Genomic DNA, 20230 nt, shown 5'->3' with positions numbered 1-20230 from the left:
AGCTGGTGGTACCTGAAAAGTATCGCCCCATGATCTTACAAAGGGGGCACTCTGACATGTTTGCTGCGCACTTAGGGGTGAACAAAACACAGCAGAGAATCACACAGAATTTTTACTGGCCTGATATAGGGAAGCAGATCAAGGAGTTCTGTAAACAATGTGATGTGTGTCAAAGGCAGGGGAATAGCCGCGATAGGACCAAAGCAAAGTTGTGCCCTTTGCCTGTGATTGACACTCCGTTCAAATGCATAGGGGTGGATATTGTGGGACCTTTGCCCAAGGCCACAAAGAGGGGGAACAGGTTCATTCTCACCATTGTGGACCATGCCACGAGGTACCCTGAAGCCATACCCTTGACTAACATTGAAACTAACACAGTGGCAGATGCCTTGGTGGGGTATATGTCCAGGATGGGATTTGCCTCAGAAATAATCACAGATTTGGGCGCATCGTTCACATCAAAGCTCATGAAACGCTTATGGCAAATCTGTGGAATTAAGCACAAGGAAACCACTGCCTATCATCCTGAAAGTAATGGGTTAGCTGAAAAGTTCAATGGGACTCTAATGCGCATGATTAGGGCTTACTTGGCAGAGAATCCAAACAATTGGGACCAGAAGCTGCAATCCCTTTTGTTTGCTTATCGATCAGTGCCACAAGCCAGTACCGGGTTCAGTCCATTTGAACTTTTATTTGGGAGAAGGGTGAAAGGGCCCCTTGATTTGATCAAACAAAATTGGGAGCAGATCACCCAGGATGACCCACAAGACGTTGTGACATACATAGACACCCTGATGAATGACCTAAAGAGAAACCTAGAACTGGCAGCAGAAAACCTGCAAGCGCAGAAGGTCAGACAGAAAACATGGTATGACCACAAAGCTAGAGAGAGGCACTTTGACCCAGGGGAGGAAGTGCTTTGGCTTAGGCCCTGCAGAGAGAATAAACTGCAGCTCAAATGGGCAGGACCATATAGGGTCATTTCCAAGATGTCAGACCTGAACTACCTTATAGAGCAGGAGGAGAACCAAGCAAGGAGGGTGGTTCATGTGAATGCCCTAAAACCCTACTACAGAGGGGAACAGAGGGTTTTATTTGCGATAAAAGCAGCTGAGAGTGAGGAAGCGGAATTACCCTTCTGGGAGGGTAGAGGGGAAGTAAAATACAACCCAGAGGAGGTAAAGATCAGTCCTACACTCACCCAAGACCAGCAGCAAGAACTAAAAATGCTGCTTAGTAAATATCAACAGGTGTTTTCCAACAAGCCGGGGATAGTGAAGGGAGTGATGCATCGGATCCACACAGGGGATGCACCCCCGCAAGCAGTATCCCCATACCGAGTAACGGGACCCTATAGGGACAAGGTGCGGAAGGAGCTGGACGAGATGCTTAGGGAGAACATAATCGTCCCCTCTTCTAGTCCTTGGTCCTCTCCGATAGTCCTTGTGGACAAGCCTGATGGGAGCATTAGGTTTTGTGTCGATTACAGGAAATTAAACCGTGTAACCACTCCTGATGCCTACCCAATGCCCAGGCTAGACAACCTGATTGAAACCATAGGGGGTTGTCGGTTCATCTCATCATTGGACCTGGTAAAGGGATATTGGCAATTAAGAATTGATCCCAGGGATCAAGAAAAGACTGCCTTTTGCAGCCCTTTTGGTCTCTATGAGTTTCGAGTCCTGAGCTTTGGTCTCAGAAATGCACCAGCCACATTCCAAAGGCTGATGGACCAGACCTTGGCAGGGCTCAGTGACTTTACAGTGGCCTACATTGACGACATAGGGATCTTCAGTAATACCTGGGAAGATCACCTGATACACCTGGAATTAGTGCTGCAGAGGTTAAGTGCAGCAGGGCTAACAGTAAAGGCCAGCAAGTGTCAGCTGGGTAGCCCAGAAATAAAATACTTGGGTCACATGGTAGGGGGAGGAGTGATAAAACCCCTGGAGGCCAAAATAGAAGCTGTTCGTGATTGGCCCAGACCCAACACCAAGAAAAAAGTCAAATCATTTCTTGGGTTGGTGGGCTACTACAGAAAGTTCATCCCGAGGTTTAGCGAGATTGCGGCTCCGCTGACCGATCTGACGAGGAAGAAGGCTGATGACCGCATCCCGTGGACCAGCGACTGTGAGGCGGCGTTCCAGAGGTTGAAGGAGGCGCTAATCAACTATCCAGTGCTGCGTGCTCCAGACTTCGACCGGGAGTTCATCATCTACACCGATGCGTCTAACAGCGGGGTAGGAGCAGTTCTTTGCCAGGAGGATGAGAATGGTGACCAGCATCCAGTGTCCTACCTGAGTAGGAAACTCCAGAAAGGTGAGAGACATTTGGCAACCGTGGAGAAGGAGTGTCTGGCAATAGTCTACGCGATCCAGAAGGCCAAGCCTTACATCTGGGGGAGACATTTTGTTCTGGGCACTGACCATTCACCACTGCAATGGTTAAAGACAATGAAAACCCACAATAGCAAACTTATGAGGTGGGCTTTAAACCTACAGGACTATGACTTTGAAGTGAAGGTGGTCAGAGGGTCAGTGAACTGTGTTGCTGACGCCTTGTCAAGAAGACCTGAAGATTGAAGACGGCGAAAGAACATGGACTATGTATATATGTTGGTGACAAAAGGTTAAATGTACCTGTTTTTTGAATTTGGTTTGTATAAATAAAGGTAACTTGATGTAATGTATATGGTAAATGTTTAAATGCCTAATTGATATGGTTAACTTAGAATGTAAGTATAAGTAAGTATGATATTGTATGTATAACTGGGGTTGTGTGTTTTATCCAGGTTGTTTTTTTGGGAAAAAGCACGTTAGCTTTCCCCCTACAAAACAACTTATAAAGAGGGGAGGTGTTACATACAGCACTGATGTTACCTGTCTGTCATGGGTTTGGAGGGAAAGTTCCATCCTATGGGGAGTGGAAGGCGGGACATCAGGAGGAGGGGCTGTACTGTATATATATGTGATGCGTGTGTGGAGAAGTTTAGACGCTGGGATGTGACGAAGCAGCAGCTGGGAAGAAGAAGCTGGTGTGGGAGTCTGTGTGTCAGACAGGGTACTACTGTGTGTCAGTACCAACCTGATAGGTTCAGGTGTCTGAATGGTTAGCCAGAACTGATAGGTTCAGGGTCTGTGCTTCAAGTTAAGGGTTCTGTGTGAACCAAACTGTGTGTATGTATGAGTGAAACTAAGCCACGTTACTATTTCTTATTCACCTGATCATTTTATTTTGCCTGTGTGTTGTTTTAAATAAACCTTATTCTTTTATTTGTTTGAAAATCCATCCCTGGTCTGTGTGACTTCTTATAGGGAATGGTTGGTGGCAGCTTAGTTAACGTGTGGCAGATCCCAGTAGGTCTGGGTTTGTCACAGGTACTACTGTGTTTCCCGGAAAATAAGACAGGGTCTTATATTAATTTTTGCTCCAAAAAACGCACTAGGACTAATGTTCAGAGGATGTTTTATTGTTTTCATATACAGTTCATCAATCTACATTTATTTAAATACAGTAATATATCCTGGTTATTGCACAATACTGGAGTTTCACTTAACAGGGGCTTATTTTGGGGGGCTTACATTACGAGCATCCTGAAAAATCCTACTAGGGCTTATTTTCAGGTTAGGTCTTATTTTGGGGGAAACAGGGTGGGTGATGCATAATTTTCAAATATGCTAAGATAATCGCGCTATTTAGCTTTTGAATTTTTTCAACTTAGAAAGCTCTGGCACAATTAATATCGATCCATCCACACCCAGTCTGGTCTTCGCATTATTCCAGCAATAATAACTCCCTCCTAGGATTTGCTGCGGTGTCGCCAATTTATAATCCTGGCCTCTGTTCCGCCTCTTGCTAGAACAGTCGACTGTCAGCAGGTCATACGAGGACAAGGAGAGGAACAAGGAAGGCGACGTGAGGCCTTCGTGTACCGTAATGGCTCCCGCAGGGCTAAAAACTACAATTCCCAGCATGCAGCGCAAACTGGAACCCCCTCTGAGGCCTCTGGTAGCACTAATGCAGCACCACCCTTCCAAACGGCAGGGGGTGTCGGCGACGGAGGAGTTAAAAAAACTACATCTTCCAGAGTTCGACGCGAGATTCCCCGCCCCCGTGCCACCAGACCTACAGGCGCCATTGGCTGCTTCAACGCCTCGCCCTTACGTCACTGTCTCCGCCTCTGCCTCAGCGAGGCGCGGTATATAAGTCGCGGCAGCGGCAGCCCTCCGCCTTTAGTTCCTGGCGTCTGAGAGGAGAAAGATGTATCGTTTTCGTTCACGGGCATCCACGGGGATTTCTGCCGCTGCTACAGCTTTGCCTATTACTTGCCTTTCTCAATCACATCCGTTGCCTCGGTCCGGGAAGCCGGCCTCACAAAGACGTTTTTATAGTAAAAAGCGTTCCTGCTCTTCCATCGGCTGATTGTCCCTGCGACCTGGGCGAGGGGAAAAAAAGAAAAGAAAAGGCCAGGCCGGCAACCGAGACCCCCCCCCCACTGCGGGAGCGCCGGAAGGAAGCCGCGTGGAAGTTATTACCGCTACAGCCCGCCGCCGCCATGCCGAAGTCTAGGCGACGAGGAGCGGGGAACTCCCGCGGAACGCCAGGTGAGGCCCGGTAAAACGCGCATGCGTCCCCCCGCGGGGTCTTCTGGACGCTGTAGTCCCCCTGGTGGGCTTTTCGACGACGCGGGCCTGGGAATGAACTGCTTGTCCCATCGTGATGTGCGGGAGGGCGGCGGGAAGGGCGGGCGGGCGCCGGCCCGCTTGGAGGAGGCCTAGCTGACGCAAGCCTTTCTTATGGCCGGGTGGGGCGAGGTCCTTGTTTTAATACCCGCGTGGGGCGATCTTCGTACGAGCTGATTGTCCCGCTCTTTCGGCCCAGCCTGGCCCCTTAGTGTCTCTGCGTCATTTAGTGTGCCGTGTTAACGCAGCCCGTCATGACACACGGATGAAGTCAAAACAGCCACGCATTCCAGGAGCGGACTCCATTTTTTCCCTCTCAGCCTTTTGTATTGTTTGCTGGCGTGGCAGAACCATAGTAACGGGTGATGACCGAGACGAAGGGCACGGGACGTGCTCTTTCTTTGGACTTGCCGTCCCTCTTCTGAATTGAATTGTCTCAGATAATCTCCAGTCTTAGTCGTTACATTACGTTAGTTAGAGGATGAAACCACATTTTCAGGAAAGATTAATAAGTCTAGAGAAATCTCACAGGTGGAAATTCTGGGGCCTGCCTGTTCTCAAAGTGAGTAGCAAAAAGTCGGCTAGGGTTTTATGAATGAATTGAGAAAGATTTGAGAGTAGTAAGGATACCAAAGTGTTATAGCATGAAACTCATTGAAAGCTGGAGTCAATTGCAATATGAAGTCAGGTAATTTTTATAGACATTAAAGCAGCTGGACTCCATTTTTAATAGCTCTATTGTGAAGTTTGAAAATTGAGTATTTTTGGTGCAAGAAACCGAGTGTCAAACGTGTGTTTTATAAGTATTGCTTCCTCCTTCATTCCTGTGTGCTTACTTGTGTTTGTTGTACAAGTACTGAGAAACGTTCAGTAGTTTTCAAAATGTAGGGGCGCCCTAAAAGCTGATTCTGTGTTGGCACTTAGTTTACACAAGGAAATTCTTTGTTTATCTTAGCAGTCTGGAAATGAACAATAGGCTATGACAGATGTCATCCAATGCCCATTGGTAAAGAAAAATGTATGAATAAAAAGTTTGTCAGTGTACCATGTGATTTTTACTATGCTGGGAGAAGTTAGTCAGTAGACAAATAAAGCAGCTTAGTGAGGCTTTAATACCTAGGTATGTTGCTATTGATAGTTCAGAACTAAGATATTGTGAGGTCATTGTGTTAAGCAACAGTCTAGGTTTATATTAAGTATTTTCTGGTTTCCCAGGCTGTGCAATACTTTCAGTTTTTACTGCTGGAGTTTGGTGACAATTCTCCACTGTTGTTCTTAAACATAAAACTACTTATGGCATTGTTATGTGATGATAGTCCTGCTTAAATGCTCAAAGTAAGTGTAAACTTGGGTAGACTGTCTACTGAGACAAGGCAGGACATACAAAGGTATGTTTTTAAAATATTGCAAACAGATGGTCAGAAATCTGCCTGTTACACTCCTTCTCACTGAAATGATGTATCCAGTCTCAGCATCACAGTAGCTGCATATACCATAATTTACATCATATGAAATACTGTACTGGGCTTGCATCTTAGTCTCATCTTTTCTGCATGACCAGGAGGAAGAATAAGCTAGAATTCACTTTTACTGTACAGTGGTTTGGTTACTTTTAAGGAAAGCAAAGTTTGTTCCACAAGCCACCATTTGTACCTTGCTTAGTTAATGGCTAGAATTCCTTTTTAAACATAATTCTTCATTTATTTATATTGTAAAGCCAGAAATCTTCTGAAGTGTGTGGCTTTCCTGTTTTACCTAAAGGCTACATCCTACCCCAGCAAAGTTGTTCTTTGGCCATAGATTTTTTTGCTGATGGCATATTCCAGATGGCTGAGGGCAGGATTGGTAGTTGAGTTACAACATGGCAAGCCCTTGTTTCCAGTCGTGTTATGTTTGGCCATTATGTACATAGTTGTGCACCATCTGTGTAATGTATACATTATTGGGAGGTTAACATGACTTCCTGCAATTATGAACCTATGGCACCAGTTCAGTGAGAGGTGGACTACTGCCAAATCAAGTAAGTCAGAGGACTTGTGGCTTGCCGAAGTGTGTGTCTTATCGAGAGGAAGCCAGTTGTCTGTTTGTCTCCCTGGCACTAAATGGGTCTGTCGTAGAGTCGTGTATTTGCAGTTTAGCAGTAGGAAGCTATTAAAGTATAACTTTAATATATTTTCTCTGTACTAATGTGGCCTATCAAATGTTTTTCTAGGTGCCCAGCGCAGAAACATGCAACCTTTTAGTGATGAAGATGCATCTATTGAAACTATGAGCCATTGTAGTGGCTTCAGTGATCCTGCTAGCTTCACTGAGGAGGGTAAGTCAGCTTCAGTGTCCTATTCTGAAAGGGCTACTGAGATGAGGCATTCTTCTTTGTTTAGGGAGACCCTAGATTGGAAATGAGTATATTATTTTAGAATGATAAAAGCTCTTAGTAGTAATCCCTACTGTATAAGACCAGTTGGAGATGTGCCCGCGCTGTTTTATTTGCAGCAGTTGCAGAGAATTCAAATCCTTGTTTTTTCTAGTGTATTTATATTTGTGTGGGAACCTCACACTGCAGTCCAAATTCATCAAAAGCAAGTGAGACGAATGCGTGCCTCACACCATTGACATTGGTTCTGCTTCATGTGTGCATAGGGACATGATAGGAGTTAGTACAGCCAACATGGATGTGGCTGACCTGTAACAGAGACTCTCTTCTTAAGTTGCTGTAACACCGAAAGCCCTAGCAGGTTTTGCTGGCAAACTCAGCAAAGAATAGATGTGGGCGGGAATGGATGGTAAAGTAAAAATAGAGACTGAAGGAAACAGATGGCAATGCAGAGAAAGAAAAGGAAGTGGCTGACAAAAGAGGGTGGCAAGAGAACCTGGAAGTGGGGGAAAAAAAGAGATAATCCAACAGAGAGAGGTGCAGAAAGGGGGGCGGGTGGAGATAAACAGGCCTGGAGAAGTTTTGGGAGTGGGACCCTGGGGAATAGAGGAAGGGTATTAATTGGAAGAAAAATTCATACCTGTGATGGAATAAAGATAAAGTGTGTTAGGAAGTGCAGAAAATCCAAACTTCAGTGCATATGTTTTTTTAAAAAGTGGGAATAAAGCTTTGTGGTATTAAAATATGGTGTGTGTGAAGTTGTCTAGGAAAATAGGCTGGCAGAAATGGTTATAGATGGTTCTTAAGTCTTTTGGAGTTAGGGTGCTGGTACTACTTGTAGGGTTTTTTGTTATGATTATGGGGGACGTTTCCTATGCCTCCCTCAGGAGAAATGTTAGGGGCAAAGATTTCATTATTGGTGCCTAGAAGTGCAGGGTGCATGTGGTCTTAGAGATCAAATGTGCATAATACTCCTGCCACAGTTTCTTCAGGGAAAAGGAAAACCAGATTTCAGTAGTGTAGCTGCAGAGGTCAGTAAATCCTTAAGAATTTTGTACAGATCTCATAATTAGAAAAAAAAACATATTGTTTTGTTAACTGTGGAAGTTAACATATTAAAATATTGACATTTTCTCTATGTAAAATATGCATAATAGCTACAAGTGAGTGGTGGTAACCTAGTGTTTTTACTCAGATGTTCTTGGTTATATTCATGTGCATAAATGTTATGGAGGGAAGTTTTGAGTATCACTGGAATATGGGGACTGCATGTGCCAGATCAGACCTTTGGTCCAGCTAGTTCTGTATTATCTTGACTGACTGGTAATAACACAGCAAAATAACAGTTTGGGGGGAGGGGGAGACAAAGAGGTAGAAACAAAATTAAAGCCTAAAACACAGTGGAATGGCACTGTTTCTGACAGCTTTCAAAATGCTATTAATGATGGCGTCAGTTGGGCAGAATTGCAGAACATCTGCTGGCTAGAGAGAAGTGGAACAGAATAATGGAGATCAGTTCAGATACATGTATCATTTTCACATGTCAAAAAAGCCATGATCAATCAGTTTGGGCAATATTCAGTTTGTCCAAGTTAAAATATATAATCTTTTTATTCCTGACTAGTGCCTGAAGTGGATGAGGAAGCAACCCATGAAGACTTTGAGTATAAACTGAAGGGATTCATTGACCTTACATTGGACAAGAGGTACAGGAGGCCTGAGGTGTAGATTTCAATGATTTTTCCAATTGTGGGCTGGGCTTTGTTCATGTGTAACGACAGCTTTGAAACTGAGTGTAACTTCTAGGAGGTATTGCTGCTGATTTGATTAAGTGAGAAGGCTAACAGGTTGGAGAAACTACTCTGTTAAATCGTATCATAGTTCTTGATATGGCAACTTGTATTGATAGCTGTAAAAAAAATACAGTGGTGCCTCGCTTAACGGCAATAAGCCGTTCCAGGAAAATCGCTGTTAAGCGAAAACGTCGTAAAGTGAAAATAAAAAGCCCATTGAAACACATTGAAAACGGTTCAGTGCATTCCAATGGGCTAAATACTCGCCGTCCAGTGAAGATCCATATGGCAGCCATTTTCGGTGCCTGTATAGCGAGGAATCCGTCCCTAAACACAGCGGGGAGCCATTTTAATTACCCGGCGGCCATTTTGAAACCGCCGATCAGCTGTTAAAAAACATCATTTTGCAAAGAATCGGTTCCCGAAGTAAAGCGAAAAAACCTTATTTAGACCATTGTTTTGTGATCGCAAAAGCGATCGCAAAAACATCGTGAAGCAGATTTGTCGTAATGCAGGGTAATCGTAAACCGACTAATTAAATGGTTCTGGCTCATACTCTCATCTTTCAATGGCATTGTGGGTTTGAGTAAGCCTTTGGGTGTTTCTGGAATGTGCTGTAATCATTGATGCTGTTATCTGCTGCTACAGTGCAGGGTGGTGAACTCTTTCACTGGAGATTTTTAAGCAGAGGTTGTCTGGCCCCACCTATCAGGGATACTTTAGCTGTGGATTTCTTGCACTGGCAGGGGACTGGATTCACTGACCTTTGGTTTCTCTTCAAGTTCTGCAATTCTGTAACATGCTCGGTTTAAACCTTTGCCAGACAACTCATTGCTTGGCATAATATTTTTTCTTTCAATTGTGTTCTCACCTACTCTTTTCTGACAACTGCGGGATCGGTTTCGTCAGATGCCAAGTAAGGGCAAAAGGCTGAGAACAGAGAGTGTATAAAGGGGTTGCTTCCACTGAAGCATTAAGAAACTGGAAGGATCAGAGGTCAGGTAGACTTGTCACAAGTGAGACTCAGCAACTTTTAAGGATATGCTTTCATATGTTTCCTAAATGGGGCTAAATGTGTTTTAGGGTCAGTTTGCTAGCCATAGCCTTAGATCAAGGTTGCAGACTATGTGCCAAACTAAAGCAACCATTCTCAACTTTTTGTTGAGGGGGGCATGAAAGAAATATAGGCTGGATTGGGATTCTATAAATCACATAATAGATTTGTGCCCCCCTTCAAATGTACTTGGGCCTCCTGGTGGGCCCACATTGACAATGGCTGATCTAGATGATGTGAGGCTGTAGGTCTTGTTAGTTCTCATCATTCCCTGTGCTGCCTAGCAGTGGTTGGAGTTGGAGTCCCACAATGTTACATCCCCTGTTACTTGCTTAAAAGTTCTGCATGTTACGTCACCTCTGTTGAATTTGTCCAAAAGAGTTCAAAATGATAGGGGCAGAAAATGATTGATCATTAGAAATAACAGATGGGAAGTATACATATGTTTTTCAGCTAAAAGTTGATCAGAGACTGTGTTTTTCCCCAATAGTGCAAAGACAAGGCAGTCAGCCCTTGAAAGTCTCAAAAATGCCCTAACATCAAAAATACTGTATGATTTCATCCTGGAGCGGAGAATGACATTAACTGATAGCATTGAACGCTGTATCAAGAAAGGTAACACACTACTGTGTTTTCCTCTAAAGCAAGTCTGTCTATAGTTTGATTTTTATAGCTAAACAGTTCAGTTTTACAGTGAGTTTTTATTGGTTTTCTGTATTTAGGAAAGAGTGAAGAACAGCGCGCAGCAGCAGGGCTGGCATGTCTGCTTTGTGTGCAGCTGGGGTCAGGAATTGAAAGTGAGGAAGTCTTTAAAACCCTTGCACCAGTTCTAAAGAAGATACTTTTGGATGGGTCAGCAAGTATTCAGGCTAGGCAAGCTGTAAGTATAACGTAAATATTTGACTTTTAAAGGTCTAAATAATGATGTCAGCTCAACTGTAGTAAACATTAAATTAATCAGACTCTTTAAGTCAACACTTAAGCCCTACTGATTCATTGGGTCTGTTCTAATTGGGAGTGACAGCTGATACACTGCAAACCAGTAGATGCACTGTGCCCCCCCCCCAAAATTCCTGTATGAGTTTTTTGGGGGTCATGATGTTAGAATATTTCACTGACTAAATTGTTTTCATATTCTTTGATAACCATATCTGTTATCTAATAGTTTATGGTGCTGAGAACGTGATCAGTTTAACCTAAGTGCTTGTATGATTGATAGTGGGGGGAGCTGCTGGCATTGTTCAGCTAGTTATTTTGCAGTATCATGTTTCTTATAAAAATACTTGTTCGGATTGTGGTCAAACAGTGCTTGGCTAAATGGTTAATGAAATAAAAGTGTTTTTTCTAAGCAAGCATATTGCCTTGTTTGACTGCAAAGGACAGGTGAATGTTTGATGACTTAAGCTGGTCTTAGATGGCCTAAACTAATTGGATTTAGACCAGTGTGACAGAATCTACTGCTGTTGGCTATTAGATGTTTGTCATGCTGTGAGTACACATTGTTATGTAAGTCTTGTTGATGCAATCAAAATCAAAGGTATTAACTTTTTGTGTTTTTCGGTCCAGTGTGCCACCTGCTTGGGAGTCTGTTGCTTTATTGCCACGGATGATATTACAGTAAGGAAACTTCTAAAATAAATATTCTTGCCTGAAGACAATTGAATTTTTTTGGCAGCTTACTTTGACTGTCTGTTTTCAAAATTAGGAGTTATATTCAACTATGGAGTTCCTGGAAACTATCTTCACAAAATCCTATCAGAAGGAGAGGAATTCAAATGGTGTTCCTAGCACCCAGAATACAGTTCTTCACATCAGCGCTCTTTTGGCATGGACTCTGCTGTTGACCATCTGCCCAATGAATGAAGTGAAGAAAAAACTTGAAATGTGTGTATTCTATTCCCTCGTAACGGGTTCTGTGTGTAAAAATCCCATCCAAACAAAGGGTGGGAAATCAGAAGGATACATTGATCTCTTGCAGGCTCACAAAAATGAGTGGCGGGCTTTTGCTTTTTCTGATTTCTTTTGTGGTTTGCAGTAATGTTTTTGCTAGCTATAGGGCTGGTACCCATTTCCTTCAGTTCTATAGTGTGGCTTGGGAGGTTGATGGCTGCACACACTTCCCTGATCAATCCCCTGACATAGCCATGGAAGAGCTCCCTTTTAATCTCTGCTGGCACTAGAAATCTGACATGAGCGAGGCAGAAGCTTTGATATTTTCTGGGGCAGTTGGAGGTTGCTGGGGGAGGGGGGGGAGAGTGCTTGCACATGCTTGAAGAGAGGTTGAAAACAACTTGTGGTCCTTTGGGTCCCTGCTTGGCTCTAAAATGCTTTTCCATGGAATATGTTACCCAATATAGATAAGGTGGTCTTTATTTTCCTAGGCATTTGCATAAATTTCCCATCTTGCTGTCCTGTGATGATGTGAACATGAGGATTGCTGCTGGAGAAGCTCTGGCTCTGCTGTTTGAATTAGCACGAGAAGCAGATGAGGTAAATCACCCACAAACCAGAAAACTGGGGATGTTGCATCGCAGTTATGTTTTTTCCGTGTTAAAACATTTTTTGTGTTCTGGTAGAGAAATAAGAGTTAATTGATGAATATTGGACCAGCCTTCCCTAACCAGGCTCTCCAGATGTATTCCATCAGCTACAGTCAGAGTACTTATTGCGGCAGGCTGTTCTATACAGTAAAAGCCCTCAAGCCAGGCTGGGCAACAGCCAGGGATCCATGGTTGCTTCTCATCTACTGTCTACCACCCATGGCCCACACCCAATAGTTGCTTTTCAAACATCAGAAGAGACTAAAAAGCCACTTCTAGTTTGAGTAGTTTTCTTCTGAGTTTGTGAGTTGGGGTAAGAATGCCTGCTACTTAAGACTAATGCTTTTTGGAGCTGCAGTTCTCATTTTGGCTGAAATTTTTTACTGGTGGGGTAAAGGCTGTGCTTAAGAAGCCCTATTTTTCACTCTCATACACCCAGTAAAAGCATAATCTAGCATTTGTAGTTGCTATGAGGATGTCTGCCTTAAACACAACGTTTTCATAACTCAACTATTGTTCAGTAAGAACTGGAATTTTATTGCCATGGTTTGCAGCCTTGCTGTCTGTGTATATGGTTACAGGCTTATCTGTTTCATAGATAGGTGCCAACAGGAACAAAAAATGGTCATAAGACACTTCGGGTTATGCCATAAGATTTATATCGTAGATTTCAGTAGGTTTTTTCTTAGATTTTTACATGTTTTTATTAATGTCTCTGCTATTTCCTTTGACAGTGTTGAAGACTAGTCCACTTCTCTATCTGCCTGTCTTGGGATGGTAGCCAGAAAAAATATTGGCAACATAGGATAAGAGAATAACTGTAAATGGGTCACGACAGCCAGTGTATTGCACAGTGTTTAAATATATTAATTTATATAATTAAAGCTTTTGCTTCAGTTTGAGTCTCCTATGGAATTTTAATGTAGAAGGGAAGAATGTTTCAATCCGATATTTAATCCAATATATGATATTGGTAAATGGCATTTTTCCAACTTCATTAACCTAAACTCCTACACATAGTCACAGACACCGTACTTTGATTTTTACAATATATTGGTAATGGCCTACGTACTAGTATCATTAAGAAATTTTCCATCACTCACAGGAGTGGATGACCGCATTACACATCATGTGATAAGTAACTTGTCTCCAGAGTGTTAGGATGTAGAGATGGATGGGATGAAAAAATACAGCCTTCAAAAATCATGTCCTTACATTAGAAGAGGGCTCAGAGGGGTTGTTTACTGCTCCATGCTAAAATTATTCACAATTACAATTGTAATTTGCTAAATTAGTCGTTTGCTTTGCTATTTGTTCAGTTGTGAAACAAGAATAGATTTATAAGGTCATTAATAGGCTTAGAGCAGCCATTTTCAGCTTTTTTTAGGCTACAGCCATAAACACAGTATGAAAGAAATATAGGCCGAATAGGATTGTATAAGTTGTATAACACAGTAGTCCCCATCTGAGGACTGGTTGGGGGGGTGGAGCTCATGCATATGCACATTCTTGTCGGGGAACTCCACTCGCGTGCATGCAGGGGGCAGAATGCGCTCACACTCTGGCAGGAGATCTGTGTCTGCAGCGTGATCCTGGATAGGCCCCAGACTGGTGGTTGGGGACGTCCGGTATAACAGACTTTATAAGGTGGTGTGTGAAGAATTGTTTCCAGTCTGTGGCACCCTTCAAATGTGCTACCTTCGTTCCCAGGGCCATGTGGCCTCTGTTGAAAATGGCTTCCCCAAAGGCTTTGAAACATGAGTCTGCCAACAAAGTCACACCAGAAACAACTCTTCTTTTTTCCTTCCATCTGGTTAGAATTTCTTCTACGAAGATATGGAGCTTCTGACACAGAAATTGAAGGCTCTGGCTACAGATGGGAATAAACACCGTGCAAAGGTAGACAAAAGGAAACAGCGATCTGTCTTCAGAGATGTTTTACGAGCTGTGGAGGTAAACAGTAATAAGTATTAAAGCTAACTGACAGATTTAATCTTTCAAAACATTTGATTTGGGAAGCTAGTTTTATAATCAGTGCATCACGATTTCTAAACAGATCTCTTGCAGGATTGCAGTCTCCATTGTTCCTCAGAATTGGTTGTAGTGCCTAGGGTTTGTGGGAATTACAGGATAAAAAGATTTGCAGGGTCATAATTGTCCCTCAGTATAGAGATGTAGACTACCATCAGAATATGATGATATGGTAGTATCTAATCATAAGTTGCTAAGAGCTCTAAAATTCATAGTGGTAGGGTTTTAGCTGCTTGATTTTACAATAGGAAGAGACGTGAAATTTTAAAATTCTGTTTTGTTCATACTAGTGTAACGTTGACTTTTTAAAATAAGGAGTGGAGGACGTTAGACTTGGGGCTGCACTGTTTGGGAAGGTTATGTTGCATTTATCTTTGCCAATTCACAGTGTGACAGGAATGTGTGAAGATGCAGCAGTTTTCCAAATAAATTTCAACACCCCTAATTCCATTGTAGATGGAGAGTATTAGAGTTCAGTAGCTGGGTCCTACTAGTGGACAAGTGTCTTGTCTTAATTTGCATGATATCTGTATAATATTTCTAAAATCACAACTGTATGCTTGCTCTTTTTTTCTTAGGAACATGATTTCCCTACAGAAACAGTCAAATTTGGGCCAGAGCGTATGTACATTGACTGCTGGGTCAAAAAGCAAACCTATGATACTTTCAAGGAAATTTTAGGATCTGGGATGCAATTTCATTTACAGGTAAATCATTAAGTAAATCACCTCCTTTTCTGTTTGTCTTGGGTTATTTGTTTCTAAGTGCCATGTTTCCATGATGGCAGAAAGTGAGGAGGAATTAAAGAACCTCTTAATGAGGGGGAAAGAGAAGAGTGCAAAAACAGTCTGAAGCTCATCATCAGAAAAACTAAGATCATGGCCACTGGTCCCATCACCTGCTGGCAAATAAAAGGGAAGATATGGAGGCAGTGACAGATTTCACATTCTTGGGCTCCATGATCACAGCAGATGGTGACAGCAGCTCCGAAATTAAAAGACGCCTGCTTCTTGGGAGGAAAGCGATGACAAACCTAAACAGCATCTTAAAAAGCAAACATCACCTTGCCGACAAAAGTCCACACAGTCAAAGCTATGGTTTTTCCAGTAGCGATGTATGGAAGTGAGAGCTGGACCATAAAGCTGACTGTCGAAGATTTGATGCTTTTGAATTGTGGTGCTGGAGGAGACTCTTGAGAGTCCCCTGGACTGCAAAGAGAACAAACCTATCCATTTTGAAGGAAATCAACCCTGAGTGCTCACTGGAAGGACAGTTCCTGAAGCTGAGGCTGTAATACTTTGGCCACCTCATGAGAAGAGAAGACTCCCTGGAAAAGATCCTGATGTTAGGAAAGTGTGAAGGAAAGAGGAAAAGGGTATGACAGAGGATGAGATGGTTGGACAGTGTCATTGAAGCTACCAACATGAATTTGACCAAACTCCGCGAGGCAGTGAAAGACAGGAGGCCTGGTGTACTCTGGTCCAGGGGGTCACGAAGAGTTGGACACAACTAAACGACCAAACAACAACAACCATGTTGCCAAAGACAAACAGTGCTTTTCTTATCACAGTTTCCTGGAGGTTGTTTCTTGCTACAGCCCGTGGGGAGAGGGTCCTCCCCAAGCCAGAAGTCCTTCTAGCCTGTTAAGAGTTGGTGGGAGAGGGCAATTCCCAAACTCTTGGCTTCTGTCAGATTGCTTCATCTTGCTTGTACTCTAAAACAGAAAGAGGAAAAAAACTGCAGTTCATCCAGAGGTCCTTTCAGGCCGTACATGAGAGAAGCAGTGCTTTCCATAGTTTTGTTTCCTCACATTTGAAAGAGGAAAGCAAGCTCCCTAAGATGTACTGGACACTGGCTAGATTTAACCAGAAACGTTTTCTACAGGTTAATTCAAACATATGTGCCCCATCTATGGTTTCAAACAGTATTACAGCAGATGCAGTGCAGGATTTTGGGTTTTAGTGCTCATGCTGATGGATTCTGGGAGAAGTCCAAAAAGACTCACTTTCCCAGACTCTGCCACTTAGCAGATAGGAAGGAAATTAAAGGCTCATGCTGCTTTGGCTTTTCAGTTAAGCAAAGGAGCACCTTCTGAAGCTAAACTCCATTGCAGTTTATAAGCCTTTTATAAAACATTCGGTGGAAGAACAGAACTGTGCTCAGTCTTGGTTTTTTGGCTCTTTTTTATTTTTTGTTATTTTTGGGAACCCATTCATGAAATAGGAGTTATGGGGCAAATGTTTATAATGCATATTTGCTGGAATGCTTTAGAAAAGCATCTCTACTTCCATGAAAAGTGCTTTTCTGTATTATGTTCAAGTAGTTGTAGACAAGAGATCAGTTGTTTCCCATAACCTCTGTTTTAATAGGGAACATCCAGTTTTAGTTGTGGAAATAATAGAACTATGATTAAATTTGTTGATATGAATTATTGATGCAAGTTGTTGATGCTGTACTTGACACCGCAACATTGATACATAACTCAATGATTTGTTCTTTGCAGTCCAATGAGCTTCTGCGAAATGTCTTCGAACTTGGACCACCACTGGTGCTTGATGAAGCAACTATTAAAACCATGAAGATACCTCGTTTTGAAAGGGTATGCTAACCTTTGTTTTGTGAAATGCAATTATCAAGCTGTGTTTTGATTTACTGCTTGCCTTAGCTGTTATCTCCTTGGAAAATCTGTATGAGAAAGAAACTCAACCTGATACAGAGTGCTGTGGTTCAATCTTTTGTAGCTGCGAAGACCTAGCAATGCAGCTTAAGTTGAGTTACATGGGCACCTGACTCAGTACTACCCTGTTTCCCCGAAAATACTGTAAGACAAGGTCTTATAATAATTTTTGCTCCAAAAATGCATTAGGGCTTATTTTCAGAGGATGTATTATTTTTTTCATGTACAATGAATATAGTCATGTCATCTTCTGGTTGCTGCACAAAGGTGGAGGGCAGGGTTTCACTTAACTAGGGCTTATTTTTATGGTAGGGCTTACAAGCATTCTGAAAAATCCTACTAGGGCTTATTTTCAAGTTAGGTCTTATTTTCGGGGAAACGGTACAGTTCAGTTTATTTCTGAGCAGTGTGGCAGATGTACTTACATAGATTAGAAAGTTAGGAGGGAAGGAGGTGCTTTGGGAATGCAGGCAAGTAGATTGAGATTTACTTAATAACATATGGTAAAACTGCTTTACTCACTTTCCAAGCCAAGGATTTAGATGGGTAGTAAAATATGTTTTGCTTCTCAAAAGTGGCCTTTGGGATAGTTTGGCTAATGATAACCAGTTTGGGCAATGAAGTCCAAAACATATGGAGGAACAGTGATTGAGAATCACTGGCTGAAATCTGCTTATATGTTGCTGTGCAAATGACATAGCTCTTGGAGGTGATTTGCCCCAAGTTAAGAAATCGTTATAGCCAATAGGAGTTGCATGCTGAGTCATACCGCTCAGCCTGCAGCAAACAATGTTTATGGTGATTTCTTAAGGCAGTCTACCTCCAGATGTTACACCACTTACATTATGGCAGCATAACCAGGCAAGAAGGTTTAGGCTACTGGTTTCTAGCTTTGGGTCCTCATGTTCTTAAGATTAAAAATCCCAAAAGTCTTCACCTCTAGCTGTGCTGGCCAGGATTTCCGGAAGTTGTGGGCCAAGAACATTTGGGGACCTAAGGTTGGGAACCACTTAGACTGCGGTTTGGATTTGCAGTCTGCAAGTAATGTGTGAAGCCTTTGTGAATGAATTTTGGGAATGTGTTGAGTGTGGTAACTGAAGCAGAGGAAGATGTATTTTAAATAAATGAAGCAGGATGGGGGGAGTTAGTAACAAATCTACAGTGTCCAAATTATTTGAGATTTTGGCTGTACTTCAGCTCAACTCCACAGTGAAACCTTTGGCAAGAGCAAGTTTTGTAGTCATTGTGTAAACATGTTTCTGTTCTACTTAACCATATTGTTAACATATTATTAAACTGATAATAATGAATTAGTGATAAACCCTTAATTTTTTCAACATTAATATCCTACCTTTGTTTTTTTTTAATGAACAAAGCAGAAACACAGCAAGGCAACATACCAGAATTCATGAATTAAACTAAAATAGTGAGAACCAGTAACACGAGGTCTGATTGTCCTTGCAAAGCTGTCCATAGAATTTATCTGCTCTGGGTGCAGAATGGTGTGTAGCTTTTGTAATCATCTATGAAATAGGGTGTTATCCTGTCAGCAGCTTCTTCAGACCATGATGGTTTTTTCTATTAATGGTTTCACTTTGAGATTAAGTTGCATCTTTAGAACTTGGTGTCATAAAAAGTGCAACATTGTAGCTCAGGTGCAGTACTTTTGGACCATCAACTGTTGAACGGCAACCCATTGTCCCCGCCTATGCTAACTTAAACCAGAGGGAGTTGTTATTCCAACATCTGGAACGCTGCAGACCCCCTATCTTTGTCTTAACTGAAACTGGCATATCTGCAAGTCTTACTATATTTTTCTTTTTTTTGATCAATTCCTAATGCCAGGTTGTGTAAAGTATGCTTATTCGGGATTATAATTTCAGTTATCAGAGGAGTATTTAACATTGATTTAGCTTTGCTAAGATTTATAATTGCTGTTTTCCCCTGTTTTTATAGCACCTGTACAACTCGGCTGCATTCAAAGCTCGGACAAAGGCTCGAAGCAAATTTCGTGATAAAAGGGCAGATGTAGGTGAAGTGTTCTAAAGCAGCTGTTAAACACCTTTAGCTTTTGTTAAATCTAATTTTTGTGAAGTGTAATCCCATTATTTAAAGTGAAAAGGCTTTTTAATTGTCTGTATCTCTTATGAATTTGTATAGTAATTGATGTAATGTTAATTGCGTAGATGGCTATGTAGAGTATATAGGTTACAATGTGGGAGAATTAGGAGGGCAGATTCTAACACTAGTAGGCAAGAATGGCTCTTGAATAATTCCTACATCATTATTAGTCACATGGTGCTGAGGCCTGTTTTGATACAAACCATTGTTTTTAGCAATGTGATGGAATGGGTGGGAAATGCTAAGAACAATACACCGGGATAAACATGCCTCTTAACAGGCTGCTATTAAGAAATATTTTAAAATAAAACATCTAGGTGTGCCATGAAGGGGACCCTCAACTTTAGCTAACATTGACAGTGACGTAGAACTTGGATGTTCAAAGAAATGTTACACTCAATATGCTGAAATTTGGATAATAAAATACTTCTCTGTAAAAGCTACTTTTGTGTTGAATTTTTCTCTGAAATGAGTTTGTCAGTTTTCTCTTGGAAAGACAAGGATAATTTTTTTTAAAAAAATGCTGCTTGTGAAGTTTTGGGGGGGAGAGCGAGAAACAGAAGAATGTACCAAGTAAATATGCTAAAGTCCTGCCAATTTGCTGCGTCCTGATATATTATGGCCCTGATGTTTAGAACCTGTAAGGCTAAAGCAATGGGTATGTAGCCTGTGAAATATGGAAGGATATACTGGCCCTAACTCCTTACTGGAAACAATGAGATACCAATCCTCACAATTATTATTTCATAACTATAAAGCAAGAACTAATGTGTAATGACTTGAACTCTACAACAATATGCACACATTACATTTGAAGTTAGTGTCTTGCTTCTATCTCTACCCTGCAAAGCTCATGTTTTTTATGCAAATATTGGTGGGAGTCACAGGTTACTTGAGTATTATAAAAGGGGATTATGACTCAGAAAAAGGCTGGAAAACACTATCCTAATCCCTTCAT

General features: G+C 42.0%; 1 protein-coding gene across 2 annotated transcripts; it reads left to right on the top strand.

Moving 5' to 3' along the window:
- Nucleotides 1-4175: 4175 nt before the first annotated feature.
- Nucleotides 4176-19715, top strand: IFRD1 (interferon related developmental regulator 1). 2 transcript variants are annotated; one of them, XM_020810448.3, is made up of 12 exons: nucleotides 4176-4604; nucleotides 6895-6999; nucleotides 8681-8762; nucleotides 10394-10518; nucleotides 10626-10783; nucleotides 11470-11520; nucleotides 11609-11787; nucleotides 12285-12393; nucleotides 14262-14396; nucleotides 15053-15181; nucleotides 16978-17073; nucleotides 19108-19715. In XM_020810448.3, the coding sequence occupies exons 1-12, from the start codon at nucleotides 4556-4558 to the stop codon at nucleotides 19195-19197; spliced, it is 1308 nt and encodes a 435-aa protein (XP_020666107.2). In that variant the 5' UTR covers nucleotides 4176-4555; the 3' UTR covers nucleotides 19198-19715. The 2 variants fall into 2 exon arrangements, with proteins under 2 accessions (XP_020666107.2, XP_072856609.2); XM_073000508.2 differs by lacking the exon at nucleotides 4176-4604 and adding an exon at nucleotides 4751-5244.
- The last annotated feature ends 515 nt before the right edge of the window (nucleotides 19716-20230 follow it).

This window comes from Pogona vitticeps, chromosome 5 (genome assembly GCF_051106095.1).
Source record: "Pogona vitticeps strain Pit_001003342236 chromosome 5, PviZW2.1, whole genome shotgun sequence".
Taxonomy (NCBI): Eukaryota; Metazoa; Chordata; class Lepidosauria; order Squamata; family Agamidae; genus Pogona; species Pogona vitticeps.
Note: the sequence above shows the minus strand (reverse complement) of the source record. Positions and strands in the feature narration are given on the sequence as shown.